The 17,825-nt window shown below is 42.9% G+C and overlaps 1 protein-coding gene across 7 annotated transcripts in view; it reads right to left on the bottom strand.

Moving 5' to 3' along the window:
• DDX4 (DEAD-box helicase 4) overlaps positions 1-17,825 on the bottom strand; it is a 104,816-nt gene that overhangs the window by 83,777 nt on the left and 3,214 nt on the right. For 6 of the 7 annotated variants that reach the window (XM_078852768.1, XM_073343958.1, XM_078852773.1 and 3 more), the window contains exon 3: positions 11,892-11,955. The exons of the other annotated variant lie outside the window; for it this stretch is intronic. In XM_078852768.1, coding sequence (XP_078708894.1) covers positions 11,892-11,955 — 64 coding nt within the window. The remainder of the gene's footprint in view (positions 1-11,891; positions 11,956-17,825) is intronic. 7 annotated transcript variants of the gene reach the window in all.

Raw genomic sequence — 17,825 nt, 5'->3', positions numbered from 1 at the left:
ACCCCCACCTTGGAAATGGAATGTATGACATCTGCTGAGGTGATCTGCTAGCTCATTCTGCACTCTCGGGAGATAGGATGCCTCCAGATGAATAGAGTGGGCTATGCAGAACTCCCATTGCTGAGGGCTTCTTAACACAGGGGAGAGGAATGGGCTTCACCCTGTTTATTGATGTAGAACATGGCAGTAGGATTATCGGTCTTGACTGCCACGCACTAGCCTTGTAGTCGTGACAGGAAGGTCTGGCAGGCTACTCGCACCACTGAGTTCCCGGATATTGATATGGAGTTAGAACTCATCCTGTGACCATAGGCCTTGTGTTTGGAGATCTCCCAGGTGAGTCCCCCCAAACCAGAGCTGACACGTCCATTACTGTGAACGGAGAGGGTTTGGGGCTGTTGGAGAACTCCTTCGCAGACTATCCGAGGGTCGAGCCAACAGAGGGACCTGAGTACGTGCTCTGGCACGAGCACCACTGAGTCCAGGCTGTCGCACCCTGGGCGATAGATCAAAGTGAGCCACGCTTGGAGTGGTCTGAGCCTCAGTCTGGCATGTCAGACCATGTAAGTACATGCTTCCATGTGGCCGAGGAGACTCATGCATCCCTTTGCTGTCATGGTGGGGTATCTCGCCTAAGGCTTTGGTCATGTCTGTCATTGCTTGGAATCGGGTCTCTGGCAGGACCACCCTTGCTTGTATTAAGTCCAGCACCGCCCCGATGAATTCTATTCTTTGGGTCGGTGACAAGGTCGACTTGTTCACACCGAGGAGGAGTCCAAGTCTCTCGAAAGTAGATCTCTCTCGTCCAACTTGAGACTCTACCTGCTCCCTGTAGCGCCCTCGTAACAGCCAGTTGTCAAGATAGGAATAAACCTGTACCTGCCTCCTGCGAAGAAAGGCTGCGACCACCGACATGCACTTGGTGAACACACGAGGGCCCGTTGATAAACTGAACGGGAAGACCATGAACTGATAATATTTGTGGTCGACCACAAACCTCAGGAATCATCTGTGTACAGGCCGAATGGCTATGTGAAAATACGTGTCCTTCATGTTGAGAGCAGTGTGCCAGTCTCCCAGATCCAAGGAGGGGATGATCGTGCTCAGTTAGACAATGTGGAACTTCAGCTTGACCAAGAACTGGTTGAGTCCTCACAGATCTAAAATGGGTCTGAGATCCCCCCTTTGCTTTGGGGATTAGGAAATAATGGGAGTAGAATCCCCTGTTCCTTAGCTCCCAAGGAACCTCCTCCACTGCCCCTATGGTGAGAAGTGACTGACTGCACCTCCTAGATAAGGAGTTGATTGTGAGAAGGGTCCCTGAAGAGGGACAGGGAAGGGGGGTGGGAGGGAGAGGAGGAGCAGAATTGGAGAGAATATCCCGCCTCTACCATGCAAAGGACCCAATGGTCTGATGTTATTTGGGACCAAGCACGGTAGAAGTGGGATAGCCAATTCAGAAAGCATGGGGAAGGATCTGGTGTAGTGACAGGTACGCTGTCCTCGGGTGCACCTTCAAAAGGCCTACTTTGAGCCCGACAAAAGTTTGGTTGGGTCCTGGCCCTGACTGGGGGCGTGCCTGCCATTCCTTCTATAGAAGTCCTGTCTGGGTCAAGGCGGGTAGGAATGCTGCTGTTGAGGCTGCGGTTTGAAGTGTTTACGCTAGGTTGCAGGGGTGTGTATACCTAGCAACTTCATGGTCACCCAGGAGTCCTTCAGGATGTGCAGCTTGGAGTCCGTCTGCTCTGAGACTAACCCCATGCCCTCAAACAGCAGGTCCTGAAGGGTTTACTGCACTTCCGGGGGCAGCCCCTACGCCTGCAGCCATGAACCCCTTCTCATGGCTAATCCCGATGAGAAGGTGCGGGTGACAGAATCCATCGTATCAAGGGAGGCTTGAAGAGCGATTCATCCCACAGCCTTCCCTTCATCAATAATGGCCATGAATTCAGCCTGGAGTCTGATGGAATTAGCTCCTCCTTGAACTTCAACATGGAGGCCCACGATTTGAAGTTCTATCTGCAGAGGATAGCTTGTTGGGTAGCAATCCTCAGCTGCAGGTCCCTCGTTGAGCAGACTTTTCTACCAAAAAGGTCTAATCTTTTAGACTCCTTGGATTTCGGAGTCTGTCCTTGTTGGCCCTGCCTCTCCTTCTCATTGACCATGGTCACTACTTTGGAGCAGGGCTGCGGGTGCAAAAACATGTCCTTTACATGGGACAAAGTACTTGCACGTCACGCCCCTCAGTGTAGGCAGGATCGATGCCGGGGTCTGCCACAGCACTTTGATATTGTTCTGTATAGTTTTATTAGGGGCAGAGCTACCCTGGATGAACCTTCCAGCGTCAGGATATCGACCATGAGGTCCTCTGGCTCAATAGCCTGTTCCGCCTGCATTCCCATGTTGCGGGCAATTCTGCACAAGAGGTCCCGGTGCGTGTGGTGGTCTATCGGGGGATGTCCCGAGGCCGAAGTTCCTGCAACCATGTCGTCCAGGGACAAAGATGAGGAGGCTAGAGGCAATACCAGGTCCTCCTGACCATCCAGCTCTCTAGCCTCCTCCTGGTCAGTGCCTATGGGCTCTGCGCTGACCGTTATCACAGCAGTGGTAGTTTGGCCGGCTGTCAGGGCTGTTGCCACGGTTGCTTCAACTGTGTCCTAGACAGGCTGTGGGGCCTGTGCTGGCGTCGATTCTGATCCCCGAGGTGCCAGGCGATCTTTGTGTGGCTGGGGTGCTTGAGCTTCCAAGATTACTGACCGAGAGCCCCTGGAAAATGAGCCCTGGGCCTGGTGATAAACCTTCCAGAAGGAATCCAAAAGGGCCATCAAGGCTGCGGCTACGAATGTGGAGACATGCCACCGGTGCCTCATTTCTGTTCCAATCCAACCTGCACCTGCTGCAGCATGAATAAAATGAGTTCCCATCTGAGTCAGACAACACTGATCTAGATTGTGATGACCATGGCGGTGCCAAGCGGTACTGAGCTAGGACCGGTGCCGCTCCGCCGGGACTGAGCACGGGGTCCCATGCTGGAGAACGGTGCCTCGGTGATGGTGAACCTTTGCGGTACCGAGGTGAACGGTGCCGTGTCAGAGAAGATGATCGCTGCATCATGGCCGGCTTGCATCTAGATGGCACCACAGGTGGCAGCACCGGAGGCTCGTCCCTGATAGCCAGAGGTTGAGGGGCCGCCACGGTTATTCGGTCCCTGGTGGCTTCAAAAGTGTCTGGGATAGAGGGGGACTCCAACTTCTCCACCTGGCACTGTCTGTCCGGGGAGTTGCTAGGCACCAGGCTCAACAGTCCCCCTGGTGGGAACCGAAGTCAACAGTGCCAACTCCTGGTCCTCGGGCGCTGAGTGCTCCTTCATGGGACGTATTGCTGTTGCACCTGGCACTGCCTTCGGCACCCAGGAACAAGCCCCGTCCATCTTCTTGTGCCGCTTGTACGACACTGGTGAGTGCAAGCGGTGCCTGGCTATCTGCGCCATTTGCAGTGCTGGGAAGTGCCGGTGCCGAGGGTCTCTGAATCAGAGTCTTTTGTCGGCGCCGTGTCGCGCACCAAGGCCGGAGCGCTCTGCACCGAAACGCTCAGTGCCAGATCCCAGCGCTATGTGGCAGGCTATGGATGGAGAGCAGACTTCATCAGAAGTTGTTTCAGACAGAAATCCCTCTTTCTTCGTCCTAGGGTGGAAAGACCAGCAGATTTTGCACCTGTCTGTTTGGTGCTCTTCCCCCAGACGCTTCAGGCACGTGTCGTGGGAGTCACCCAGTGGCATGGGCTTACCATGGGTCCCGCAAGGTTTAAACCCTTGGCCCCAAGGCATGCCCCAGCGCCAAGGAGAGGTAAGGGATAGTGGAGGACCCTGTACCCTAACCCAAACTACTCTATACACCATGTACACGAAACTAAAAACTAACTACTAACTGAAACACAGACTAAGACTGCAGACTAAAGAAGAAAGCTAAGGGAAGCACTTGCTAGGCAAGCAAACACAGTTCCATCGGCCATCACAGAGAGTAAGAAGGAACTGAAGGGGGTCGGGTCGGCAGGGTCATATATTGAGTGCCATGAAGGCGTGACTCCAGGGGGCTCCACAGCCGACCCAACGGGAGCTGCTAAGGGGAAATTTTCCAATGACCGTGCACACGGCACACACACCCCTGACTGGAATGGACGTGGACAAGCACTAGAAGAAGTAGCAGCTTTTCTTGCTGATCCATCCCATCTTCCATTTCTTCCGAGGCTTTCTGCTTTCTCTTAATCACCTGTTTGAGATGCGTGCTTGTCTGCAGCCCTTCCCTACAAATTTCTCCCCTTGCTTGGGATGAAGGCTTCAGATAATTTCTGCAACTTCGACTTCCAAGCCTCCTCCACATTCAGATCCTTGAGTTCTTCAGTCCAGTCTTCTTCCCTAATGAAGTCCCTTAATTTTTTTTTTTTAAAGTTTGCCCTTTCGAAATCAAGGACTCTAGTTGCAGATCTATTGCCATTTATCCTTCCATTTAGGATGTTGCCACCCCTCCAAGGGAATGCGCCGTAAGTTACTGTCATCAGCTTTTAAATGAGGTCACAGCAGGACTGGATGCACACACAGCTTGAGAGCTTTAGAAACTACAAATAACCTTTTTTAGATATCTGTTCAGTTTGTAGAGACTGAAAATAATGTGTAAGACTTTTTTTCTTTAGAATAAGAAAAATACCAGGAACAAAACTTCATCCCCTTTGTATGGTTCTGACACAACTGCTCTATCTTCTATATTTTAGCAGGACCATTTCCCATAAAATTAAGAGAAGACTCTAAAAAGAAAAGGGTTTGGAAGATAGTTGGGATCTGACGCAACCTTGCCCTGAGGGGTATATCTTGTTCATTTCCTAACAGCCAGCAGCCAAAAGAAATAACCAGGAATGCTGTTGAAAACAGGGGAAGAGAACTGAACAGTCAAAGGAAGTAGTGCCAGTCCTGGAGCTTATCTTTAGATACACTGCCATGACAGCCCTGCCCTCCTTAAACTTTCCTTTGCCATGATGCCTACAAAAAATGTTAAGCCATTAGTGCACTGATGCCACTGCCTGCCATGCTGACTAATACGGTCTGATTATACTCCCCATTCTTTTATCGTACTCCCATTAGCCAGTCTGTATCCATCTTTTGTCTTATACTTAGACTGTAAGCTCTACGGGGCAAGGACCATCTCCATTCTGTGTTTATCCACAGTAGGGTCCTGGTCTACAATTAGAGCTCCTAGGTTCAATGGTAATACAAAGAATACAACCTCTGACCCCTTTAATGAGATCTGAACTAGAGCTGGGCAAATAATGGATTTTTCAGTTTACTAACCATTTTGCAAAACTGAAAACATTTTGGGTTAAAACATGTTCTGAAATTTTTGGCAAAACAAGAAATGTAAAACATGTTGAGTCAAGAGATTTAGTTTCTACTTTCAGGCATTTTGAAAAGAGGCAAGAGTTTACAAAATGAAGATAGAGGGGAGGTGATGGCTTTATAAGCTTTAGCCCTGCGGTTAGGGCACTCACCATCACGGTGGGTCACTGAACTAGGGAAAGAATAAGAATGACTCTTACCGCCTGGTAATTAGTATGCCCACCCAGGATGTAGGAGACCTGGATTCAAATCCCTGCTCCAATAACTAAGTATTAGAAAAAAAGAAGAACAGCTTCGAGATAAGAGACTGAGAAAGATCCATACTCAAATATTCCATAGCCCAGTGGCTAGGGCACAATCCTACAATGGGGAAGACAAGTTCTAATCCCCTTTCCACATAAATAAGAGGAATTGAACCTGGATTTCCCACATCCCAGGTGAGTGCCCTAACCACTGGGCTAAAGATTATAAAGGCAGTACCGCCACTTGCTCCTGGTTTATGAATCCTTTGCTTTTGTTAAAATGCCATTTTTCAGGTGAAAAAGTTTCATTTTGACATTACCTAAATGTTTTGACTTTTAGTTCTCAGAACATTTGGACAAACTACACGAAAACAAATTGTTCCATTTGACCTGAAACAGCATTTTTTGGCAAATGAACTATTAAATAGCAACAGTTCATTCATCTCTAGACTGGACTACTTCCCAGAGAAATTGAATCCCTTCTCCTTCCCCTCCAAAAGGTTACAGAGATCTGGACAAAACTGAGGGACAATTTCTTAGAAACAAAAGACTTACTCTGGATCAGAGTCCATCTGATCAGGTCCATCTAGATCAGGATACTTCTTTGCAATATTTATTATAACACATTCTTGTAATTTATTTAAAGAGGAAGTGGACCTTTGTATCTTACTATGTTCTTGGCTTCAGTGACATCTTGTGCCAATGAGTTTAATAGTCTCCATGTATTATTAGTATTGTGTTTTATCTTTGCCACTTGTCAGTTTCAGAGTATCCCCTGTGCTCATACTGTACTATGAGACAAGGAAAACAAAGTGCCTGATCAGCCTTGTCACAAATATTCATTACTTTGTACTCTTATCAAGCCCCTCTTATGTGTCTCTCTAAAGTAAAAAAAAAAAAAAAACTATCTTCTTAGTCTCTTTATAGAAGAGTTTTTCCACGACCACAGACTGTCAACTCGTTTGACTTACAACAGTCCTACTATACCTGCAAGGTAATCTTGAGTGCCTTCAGCTTCTTAGGATCGCAGCTCATCTTCACGTTGAAGAGTTCAGATCCCTCCAACAGAAAGTTAAGCAGCTTTGCTTGAACTTCCTGAGACAAGCCGTAAGTATGAAGCCCAACAGGGCTTTTCAGAAGCATCGCAAAAATCAAATGATTTGGTTGCTTTATCAAAAAGTAGCAAAGATGCTCTTGGACAGCAGCTTTTCAAGCATTCCTTCTCAGGACAGAGGTTAAGGAACTCCCTGTCATCTAATATGTGATTAGCTCACGTGAATACCCTAGTACACAAGAATTTGTAGTGAGCCATGACAGCCTACTAGCTGGAAGCTATAGCAGCTGCTAATTAGCAACCTTTCTGCACAAATCATTCAGCTATCAGAACTCTTTGCTGTGTGTAGCAAAGATTATCAATGATCATGGAAATCATCAGTGAACCAACTGCTGAGTGTTAACATCAAACCTTTCTCTTGGAACCTAATGAATAAAGTTTCTGAGCAGTCCACAGAAGTAGGGTGCCTCCAAATATCCTTGCCCAGGTCCAGTAAGCCCTTCGTGGAAAGGGCTGCTCCACCCTTTTCCTAAAATTCTAGGATGTCAGAGTGTTTGACATCACTGAAGGAGGAAGGCCCATAAAGGAATTTTCCAGAGTACCTGCCATCATGCACACCATTGCATGAGGGTGAAAAGGAAGTTCTAATCCCCTCCCAGAGAGTTATGGTGAGGAAGCATGGGTGATCCTGATGAATCATGTGACTAGGCACTGCCGCAAGATCCCTCCCAAGCAGTGAAGAACTTGTCCTAACCCCAAGCTTGCTGATTTGACAGAGAAAATGTGGGATAAGCCCAAACAGTGGAGAGCAAGAGCCCAAGGAGTCTGGGCCTTCTAAGAATGGACAGCAAAAGAAACATCAAGACCCAGATTTTCCCAACCCCCAGTCCTCCTTGGCATCAAGCCCAGCACAGAGGCCACCATCAAATGTCCAAAGGCTCTCACAGAAGAGGTAGAAGTTCAGAGGAAACCTAAAAGGACAAAACTCCAAAGGGGAATAGTTCCAACTCAGCAGCAAACAGTGCTAAGTCTTCAGAGATTCCCTCCTCCCCCCCAGTATGAACCCTTGTAACTTGATTCTCAGAGATCATAGTAGATGAATCTGACAGGGATCCTGGAGTATTTCAAACAGCTTGGATCCAAAGGGCTGCTTTACTTGCTACAACTCCTGGTATATGCAAGGCTGACACTGAGGCTCAGATAGATCTTTCCCACAAACAGCTCCCTGAAATCACTGGTAACTGAGTAGAATCCCCTAGCTCTAAAGGAGATTAGATTTCAGGGCCTCCAGCATTTTTTAAGAGGACTCTTTTCAGGGCATTTCCCCCCCTACAAGAATGACTTCTCGTCCCATACTGAAGAAAGCAGGCTAATCCCATTTAATTCTGAAGCAGTGCCCTTGTGCCTAGAGAAGCTTCTTTTCCACATGTTCTCTCTGAAGCTATCCTTGATAGTCACCCTCACGAGGAGAGTTTGGACATCTTTTTGCACCCTCCAAGGAGAGGCCATGCTTTTTCCTGCAGTTTGCTCTACTAGACAAAGAAGAAAGTGTTCATGGGCACATAAAAAAATTGGTTACCACAAGAGGAACGCTTCTTAAACCCCTTTCCTCAATACCAGGTTCTCCACAAGGTAGGAATTAAAAAAAACAAAACACCACACACACCTACCCAACTAATACTAATTTAATTAAAAAACCACTAACTATTCGAACTATTTTAAATGGAAAAGTGTTTGGCAACCTTGGACTATAGTTATCAGCACTGCATAGAAGTTTTTAAGGTCAACACCACACAATAAAGAAAGTAGCATGGGGTAATCCTAAACTGGTTTGTTTGAAAGAAAAGAACTACTAGGGGACAACTGCAAACCCCTCTTTATCTACTTAGCCCATGGGGGGTAAGAGCCTGCGGGATACAAGCACACCATGCACTCATTTCTCAAAGTTTCACAGCCATCCCCCTAAGCATGTGAATCCTAAAGTAGCTCTGTGGAGGACAATCTAGATAGTTAATTTTTTGGCATTTTATGTTAACTAGTGCAATCTGATTTAATGGGTCAGGAAAGTATTCTTACCCATACCACACACAAAAAAAGGAGAAAGAACGAGCATCCATATCTACTGCGTTATATTTGCTTTTTTCATACCCAGATTTATGAACATTTACCATCTGTCACTCAGAATTCTAGATACCTTAAGATTTTAAAGAACCAAAGTTCTGATATACTACCACCAATCAGCAAATGCACTGTGCATAAATTACTTACCAGACACCAAAAATAACCTCAGAATGCCATCTGAACAGTTCCCTAAGTAGCACTTTACAACACTATGTACTGGGTCTTGCAGTCATCTGTTTTAAGATACACTGGTACAACACAACCAATCTTCAAAGGTTTTTCCTCTTGAAGAGGGTAACACCATTTTTCTAGCCACATTCACAAACAATTTGGTCTTATCCAACAACTATCTCAACATGTAAAATCATGTTAGTTTTAAGCAATTTTTAAACTCGGCTTAAATTTGCTTCAATAAACAATTAAAATACAAGTGTGAACGAGAGGCAATGTTACAAAAAAGGTGTAGAGTGGTAGAAGTGAAATTTTACTCCAGCACCAACTAGAAATGATCTTTCAAAATACTATCATTGGTAGCAGAATAGATTTTTAAAAAGACAGAAGAAGAAACTGACAACTAAGCACTACTCAGTGCCTTATACCAAGAAAATAATCAGCAATTACATGTCAGTATTGCATGAAGAGGACTGCTACAACAGAAGCAAGAAAGTTAAAAATTCACTTTAGAATTGTTTGCATGAATATTAAGTTCAAAGTCATGTCTTGCTTCAGTAAGATATAAGCCATACAAGCATAACAAGCATTATAGACCCCAGCACATTTCATAATGAAACAGAGTACTTTTCAAATGATGCATACAACAGCCACTTAACCACTTAAACGCAACCAGCTTTTGTGATGAGCTAACAACTGGTACACGACATAATGTACAACCAGGTGAGAGGAAGTTGATTCAGGGAAGTTGTGACATGGGAAAATCTGGCCAGTTGAAAGCTGCAGAGAAGACAACTGCTGGAGGAAGCATGCCTCAATTTATATGGGAGTTTTTCTTTTTCTTTTTCATACGAAGTGTCTCAGTTCCATACTTTGTCAGTTATCTACATCAAGTCATTCTGTTGTTAAAATGGTATAAGTAGACACCCTCAGGCCATGTCTACATTATGGGGACTAAACCAGCATAGCTACAGCACTGGAGCAATGCCGGAACAACCCCATAATGTAGACGTAGCAGCTATAGATAAAGGGATTTTTCCCCATTGGTTTAGTGGCACCACTTCCCTGAGCGACAGTAGCTAGGCTGACAGAATCATTCTTCTATCAACCTAGCTGCATCTACACTTTATGCATAGGTTGGCATAGCTACATCGCTCAAAAGTGTGGATTTTTCAGCACTTTGTGCATAGCTAGTTTCTCTTTGAGGATGTTTCACACATCAGCACAGGAGAAAACACAATTACCATTAAAGAAATTTTTTAAAAGGAACACTAATGTATTAAATGTCTCTAACAGCTCTCCTAAATATGGTTCCACTCAGATTCACCTCCACTAAAGTTTCACAGAAATATAAAAATCATCATACCAGCTCTCAATTTAACTTTTTAATCTTTTCTCTTTTTATGTCCAGTATCAGAAGCTCCAAAGGAGGATACAAAAAATCCTAACACCTGTCAACAGTCAGACCTTATGGGGAAGAGTTTTCAAAATCACCTAAGGATTAGGAGAATAAGTCACACTAACTGTTTTAGGGACAGATTTTTCCATAATCTGGTTTCTCAGGGTATGTCTACAATGCAATTGAAAACCCACTGCTGGCTTGTGCCAGCTGACTCTGGCTCACTGGGCTCAGGCTGCGGGGCTGTTTAATTGCAGTGTAGCTTTCCAGGCTCGGGCCGCAGCCCAGGCTCTGGGACTCTCTTATCTTACAGAGGCTGGAACCTGGGCTCTGGGGCCAAGTCCAGAAGTCTACACTGCAATTAAACAGCCCCACAGCCTGAGCCTTGTGAGCCTGACTCAGCTGGCATGGACCAGCCACAGGCATCTAACTGCAGTATAGATATACCCTAACGAGTCCTGACCTACATGTTACCCTCCGATATTCATTCTCTATACCTACTGCAATGCCTTGTCTGTTCAGTATTGTTGCATGCTAGTAAAATTTTCAGAAGTTTTTAAATCCTGTTGACTTTCAATGAGAACACTGGGCTCCTGAGTTAGTCAGGTGTTTCTGAAAATTCCACATGCTAGGCACAAATTGACACAAGGCACAAATTGACACAATACTGAAAAAAGGTTGAGACCTGTATAAGACCATACTAGTGAACAGCTTTTACTATCCAATTTTCAAAAATTGGACCATCAACTCTTCTTGTAGGGTTCAAATGAGATTTCTTGAATAATGATATGAAGTTTTTTTAGGAAGTCAGGCAAGCACAATTAATGTTTAAGAAATGTTACTTCTGTTAAAGCATTTTAAGCTACTACGTACAGTGCCTTACAGACTTACACACTTCAGACTAAGTTTATCTCTGTGCATCCTTTTGCTATCAGCTGTAGCTGATTAGGTGCTTAGCTGTTGCTTTGGGGAAATTCTAAAATGGGAAATATGCACAAACTGAAAAAATAAATATTTTTCTCTACTCTTTCACTTAAAGATCTTAGACATTACTTGTTTATACTGCCTAGTGTAACAGAGTGAAGTGCAATTTTTAAGTTGGTTTCTCTTTGCAATCGTGTTAAATGTGTAAGTCCCAAAATGGGAAACTATGAATTTATACTGGTTAATCCCCAATGTTACAACATTTACAAGCAGTTCTTTAAACTTCCAGAGTCATCACCTATTTTATGAATTATAAAACAAACACTGACAAATATTTTTTTTCCTTTAATTTCAGCCCTTAACAATAAGAATCAAACCAACCTCACTGCATCTGTTTACATTCTTTAGGAAACAGATCATAATTTTGCAAAATTACAGAAAAATGGCTGATTTATACTAAATGTTCTTTACTACATTATCATGTATTGAAATACACTCATACAATCCTTTGACTGAAAACCTCCTGCATCTCTTAAGCCCACTCAAGTGATCCAAAACACAAATGCTTACTATTAGAAATTCCGTAACACATACCTGCTGAATTTATGCTCTGATTGCAGCTAAATGAGGGGTCATTTGCTCGTCCAGAAAAGTTATCCTAGAACAGCCAGCAAGATACATTAGATCTATTATAATAGTTCTGGACCAAGTAAAGAAAAAACACTTCAGTTGCAAATACATCTATCAATGTGGAAGTTACACTTCTGATGCACCAAGAATAAATATTATAAATGCTCTTTTAACAAAATCATGTTTCAAGTCTAAAAATGTTTTGCATTAATATGTTTTGCTAAATATATTAACATCTCTTTCAAAATCTTTATCTTCTACAGTTGCTAAATGATTAAACTGAGAAACATTTTACTTTTCACACACTTCCAGGACACAATGGGTAACACTTGCATGTTAGAGGCTCCCAAAATGCACATTTATTTTTAATATGTCCCTTTAACACAGGAATACTGTCAATTCCCTGGAACAAGTGCTACAATTTTTTTTTTAATGGGCCTTTAATCTGTTTTTTCGATGCACAAGTTCTGAAAGTTGTTTGGGTTTTCTTTTTTTTTTTAAAATAAACCGGAAGGAAGTTCTTACTTTTACTCTTCAGACAGATTACAAATGTTATGCTTGATCTTCTCTGGTTCTGCTGGTGAACATCATGGAGTATGTTTATTGTGAGCTTTAATAATTTAATTGAAACAGCAGAGCTGTTGAACATTTAACACATTTTTTAATCCAAACTAAGTTAAATGTTTGCTAAAACAAACCAGTGTAATAAGTCTAACCAAAAATCCAATTAATCCTTTAACATTCATTCTTGATTTCTGTGATGTCATCACTGGCTGTACCTCCACTGAAAATTCTCTAATTATACCACCTCTTGTCAAGTACTGGTGCAATTCCAACAATGTTAACAGTGGCAGTGATAGAATAGACTATTTGCAGGGTTGGGGTTTGTTTTACAAGGTGTATTGATTTAAAATCAAAGCAATCTAAATTACAGATTTTAATGATGATTTATATCAGCAAGCAGGAAACCTTGATTTAAATCATCAATATTAATCTTGTTTCACCTTTGTATTTTTAGTTATTTTTCTAAAGAAAAAATGACTGGTCAGTAACCATTTTAAACGTGTTGACTGGCAACTACATATAGACTTTACACAAAATTTGGTATTTTTTTTGCTTACCAGAACAATACATTAATATCTATACACATTTAATCAATTATATAGCTTAACATACATTTATTCAGAATCTTAGTTTTTATATCATTATGTTAGAAAATGGTGAATGATGCATTTCTTGTTTACATGATTAATTTTTTTATTTATGACTTGTGTTAAGCTGTATTTGGATGGAAACTGGAACCCAAACGGACAAACACAGCATTTTAATTTTTGTATTAAATAAAACTACCTTAAGTGTGCTGGATACCTAAGAGAAATTATCAAAACATATTTTGCATTTAAAGTTAACTGATTTATGAAAACAAGGAAGTATTGGCTGTAGTTAATGAACTCAACTGTTTCTGTTCACCGTGTCCTTCAAGATTTTAGAACTAGTAGATCTCCTCTCACACCTTGTTTTTAATCCATAGACTGAAAAAGGAAAACAAGCTTTTGTCTTTTTTTCCCCCTTCAACTCCCAGTTTCTCAATGAACTTGTAATTGAACTGAACTAGTTGCATGAACTGAAATGAAGAAAATATCTCTGCACTTGCAGAAGAGACTACTGCTGTCAAAAGCTAGTTTAACACTTCACCAGCTTAGAGGCTTGGCCCTCTTTAAAACTTCAGCAGCAAATATGTTCTGCTTAATATATTTTTAATACAAATTATTTTAGGATATTATAGTAAATTTAGGCCTTAACCCAAATTACCATAATTTCAATTAAATTTTAAAATAATTTTTAAAAACAAAATTTAGTTTTAAAAATTTGACTATTTGCAACAACCATTTTATCCTCCCTGCTTGTCTACCACATCATCTAACCCTTCTCAAAGCAGACATACTGCTGACCACTAAAGCAAAACAAACTTAAGGTGTAATTGCTACTTTGAATGTCAAATTACTCCTCGGGGAAATCTGCACCACTGCGCAATGCAGAGTTTTACAGAAATTCAAGTTGTGAGTGCAGAATTTCCGCCCCGCCCTGAGAAATGGGCCCCAGAGCTGTTGGCCACCACGAGGTGGACCCGGAAGAGCCCAGCTTGCAAACAGAAAACAAGGCCAAAGAGAGCAGGAGGGGGAGGGAACTAGAGGGTTCCCAGCACACCCTGAAGGAAGGAGGCAGTGGTGGCATGCAGGAAATTCCATGCAAGCCTGGGACCCACCATTAGGCTGTTTCTCCCTCTGGATCCCTAGGGAGGGGGGCATGCATGAGCTGGGCTCTGGGGGGAAGGGAGCGTGTGTCTGGGCCTTCCTGCAGCTAGCTCCCAAGGGATAGGAGACGTGACTGACTGGATTGCGGGGGCCATGCCTCGGCTCTGGGGAATAGGCAGTGCGAGTGTCTGGGCCAGGGATGGGTCGGATGGGCTCTGGGGAAGAAGGGGTGTGAGTGGCTGGGCTCTGGGGGGAGGGGGGAGGGGGAAGGAGGAGGAGGTAGGGCAGAGAAACAGGAACTGGGCTGTTGTAGGGTTTCTTTAACTCTCTATTTCTGGGGGAATTTGTGTGTGTGTCTGTATTGTTACATACAGTACTTGCTAACCATTATTTTGAAATAAATTACCAAAATAATTATGACTGGGGTGATTATATAGTGCTATTTTGACAAATAAAATTTGCAGAATTTTAAAATATTGTGCACAAAATAAATTTTAATGTTTTGGCACAGAATTCCCCCAGGAGTAGAATGTGTATACAGAAGTCAGTTTCTTTGATAATCTTAGCTTTACCACATTTAAATGTATGAATTAATATTTTTCGTGTAATCCTGGTTAAAGGGAAGGCTGAATTTTTAAATTTGCACATAATGCTGTTGCAGAGCCAGTATATGGTAAATTTTGTGCAACATTCTTTTTCGCTGAATACAGCAAGTGTTGAACAACACTTCTTATCTGCTGCCTTTAGCGGTTTATATACCTGTACAATGATTTACAGATCTAGAGAGAAAACAGTGAAGTAAAATATTGAACAGATCAGTTAAGTGTTTCACCGCAAGCACAAATTTAAGCAAGTTAGAACAGCAAGGATATTACGTTTTGAGATCTGGGACCTTACTGAACGTAAAAGGAGAGGTGCAAAGAGCCAGGTGAGTTGCTTCGAAGGCTCTGAGATTCTTCCTTTCATAGTTTTAAAACATTTAACTTTCTGGCTAAAGTTATGCTCCCAGTGTCCTCTGGTAAAACCACATAAAACCATCAGACTGTGCCAAATCAAATGAGGAGAACCATGCTTTGACACCACATCCTTGAACACTCACAGCTCTAAGCTGGAGAAGGTTGTTGTGCATCTTTCTTTCGGGTCTGGACCATCTCCCATGCAACAGGAGTTGTTCCTTCAAGCACAAAAATCCCAAATATTGTTCACATTGGAGTTCTTACAATGGCATACTTTTCAATAAATTCTCTGGAAGTTCTCACCAGAGGTACTGCCTGACCACAGAACTGATATAAATTAACACTTGAGCTCCTCTAACTGGAAGTCATACAGGCAGGGGACGTGTTTAACCCAAAGCACTAATTTTATGAAGTGAGAAGCGGTGCATTTGTGTAATTCATGAGATCTGTCTCGCCCTGAGCATCATTCACTAGATTGCAAAAAAAAAAAAAAGGAGTGATGCATCTGATGAAGTGAGCTATAGCTCACGAAAGCTTATGCTCAAATAAATTTGTTAGTCTCTAAGGTGCCACAAGTACTCCTTTTCTTTTTGTGGATATAGACTAACACGCCTGCTACTCTGAAACCATTCACTACATTGATGACTTTTTCCTGTGTCTCCTGAAAAGGGAAAACTATTCTATGGCAATGTCAAAGATGAATTCTAGAAGAACCATCGGTCAATTTGGAATTAACACACTAGTCCTGGATGAAAGTTTAGCTGACATAAAAGAGATACTACTCCTTAAACTGCTCACAAGGCAGATTGTCAGTTTAGAGATTTTATGAGCGGCTCATTCAGATAAAAAATATATTATATATATATATATATATTTTTTTTTTTAATTTTTTAACCAAGAGCTGCAGTCATACCCACCAGGATCTTGTGAGTGCTTAAGAGGCTCACATTACATTGCAGGGCAAAACATATTCCTGAACAAAAAGCCAAGTTTGTGTATGAGTCAAGGTCCATGTCAGAAAAGTATCCTCCTCCCTCTAAGCTGAAGATTTGGAGTCAGCAAGGTAGGGCCTTGGACAAGCCCCAGTGTACGGCACAGACAACTCCATGGAGAGTGAGAGGAGTGGGGTACACAACAGATGCAACCTCTAACCATGACGTGGGAGATTTCTGCCTTCCACCTGTCCGTCCCAAGGGGATATGAGAGAAAGTAGCCATGATCACTCAAAAGACACACCTCTCTCATCAGAGCGCATGAGAGCCTACTTACAGAGCCCCAAATGTCTCAAGTAAATGCAGATGGAGAAAACAGAGAGATCCCCTCTGCTTTGACCTCTTAGCTGATAAGCCACACTATGTCAGGGCCCGGGGTCCTCCTGTAGTGCCTACCCATGGACAGGGGTATGGCCCTCAGGTTTCCGAGGGGTTCCAGGGAGAGGAGTAAAAGGGCCTACTACATCAGTACCATGACCACTCCACATGAGGGGACTCATAAGACAATCCTTTTGAGTCATTGCCACCTTGAGTCAGCAAGAAATGAACTGAAGAGTTTGATCCTGGGACCAGAGGCAGTGTTGCCAACTCTGATTTTATCCTGAGTCTCATGATAATTATTGCTTTCCTTAAAACCCCAGCTCCTCCGGGGTCAAGTGGATGTGTGATGATTTCAGCCTTCATTCTTAGAGAAGAAGTAAGTTTCTATCCCTTATGGATGTGGAGAAAGCTTCAAAATGTGACCCCAGTGCACCCTAAAGGCTCAAAAAGCAGAAGGCAAATAAACACCAAATCTATTTTACATAATCCCAGGATTTTAAAGCCAAACTCATGATTTTTGAACATTTGGGGTTGACAATACTGAAGAGGACAGCCAAGCCCAAGGAGATTGTAGAGCACGCATGTCCATATTTTGAACATTTGCACCAATTACTGTGGGTGGCATCTTTGTGGGTGCAGTTTCGTTTGCGGGCAGAAGCTGGAAGGGTACAAGGATATTTCCCACCTATTCAACCCTGCTTATAAATAAAAGAGCTTTGTGAAGTAAGAAGTGCACATGCCCATTCGGCCTAAAATTCTAAATAAAACCTTCCCTGGTACAAACAGTATAAAGTTTCTTTAGCTCAGATCATGAGCCTCAACATGACCCATCCAAAGCCCAGTCAGGTCAAAACTAGGACAAGTGTAATCATGGTCCTTAACCAAGCCATAGCAAAGGCTAAAGTTACTGAGCAATCAGGGCCACAGCTCACACATCAGAATCATTTGGTAGTTCCTGGGAAGTTCCTTCAATGACCAAAGTCCAAATGGAACAAACAGGGCAGAGCCCTCAAGATGCCTATAGGTGCTTCAGAGGGTCAAAAATCATAAGAGCTAAAGGATTTTCCTCAAAGACAACTGCTGAAGGCACAAAACTCTAAGGTAAAAATCCTGCACACATTATCTTTTAAGAAAAATGCTCATTTGATGTTTCTCCACTTCTGTAAAAATAATGTGCCCTGAAACAAAAACTTTTGATTATTTATAATCTGTTTAAAGAACACCATAGGCAGAGATTATGCTTTACAGACAAAAAAAATCAAGTCCCTTCCTAAAATGTCATATGTAAATAAAGCTTTATAGACTAACATTTCCCTGTCTCAAATGTGAGACTTTACCCTACCAAATTCACGGCCATGAAAAACACGTCACAGA

The sequence above is a fragment of the Lepidochelys kempii genome, chromosome 5 (assembly GCF_965140285.1).
Source record: "Lepidochelys kempii isolate rLepKem1 chromosome 5, rLepKem1.hap1, whole genome shotgun sequence".
In the NCBI taxonomy this organism is placed as follows: Eukaryota; Metazoa; Chordata; order Testudines; family Cheloniidae; genus Lepidochelys; species Lepidochelys kempii.
This window is presented reverse-complemented; position numbering and strand designations above follow the sequence as displayed.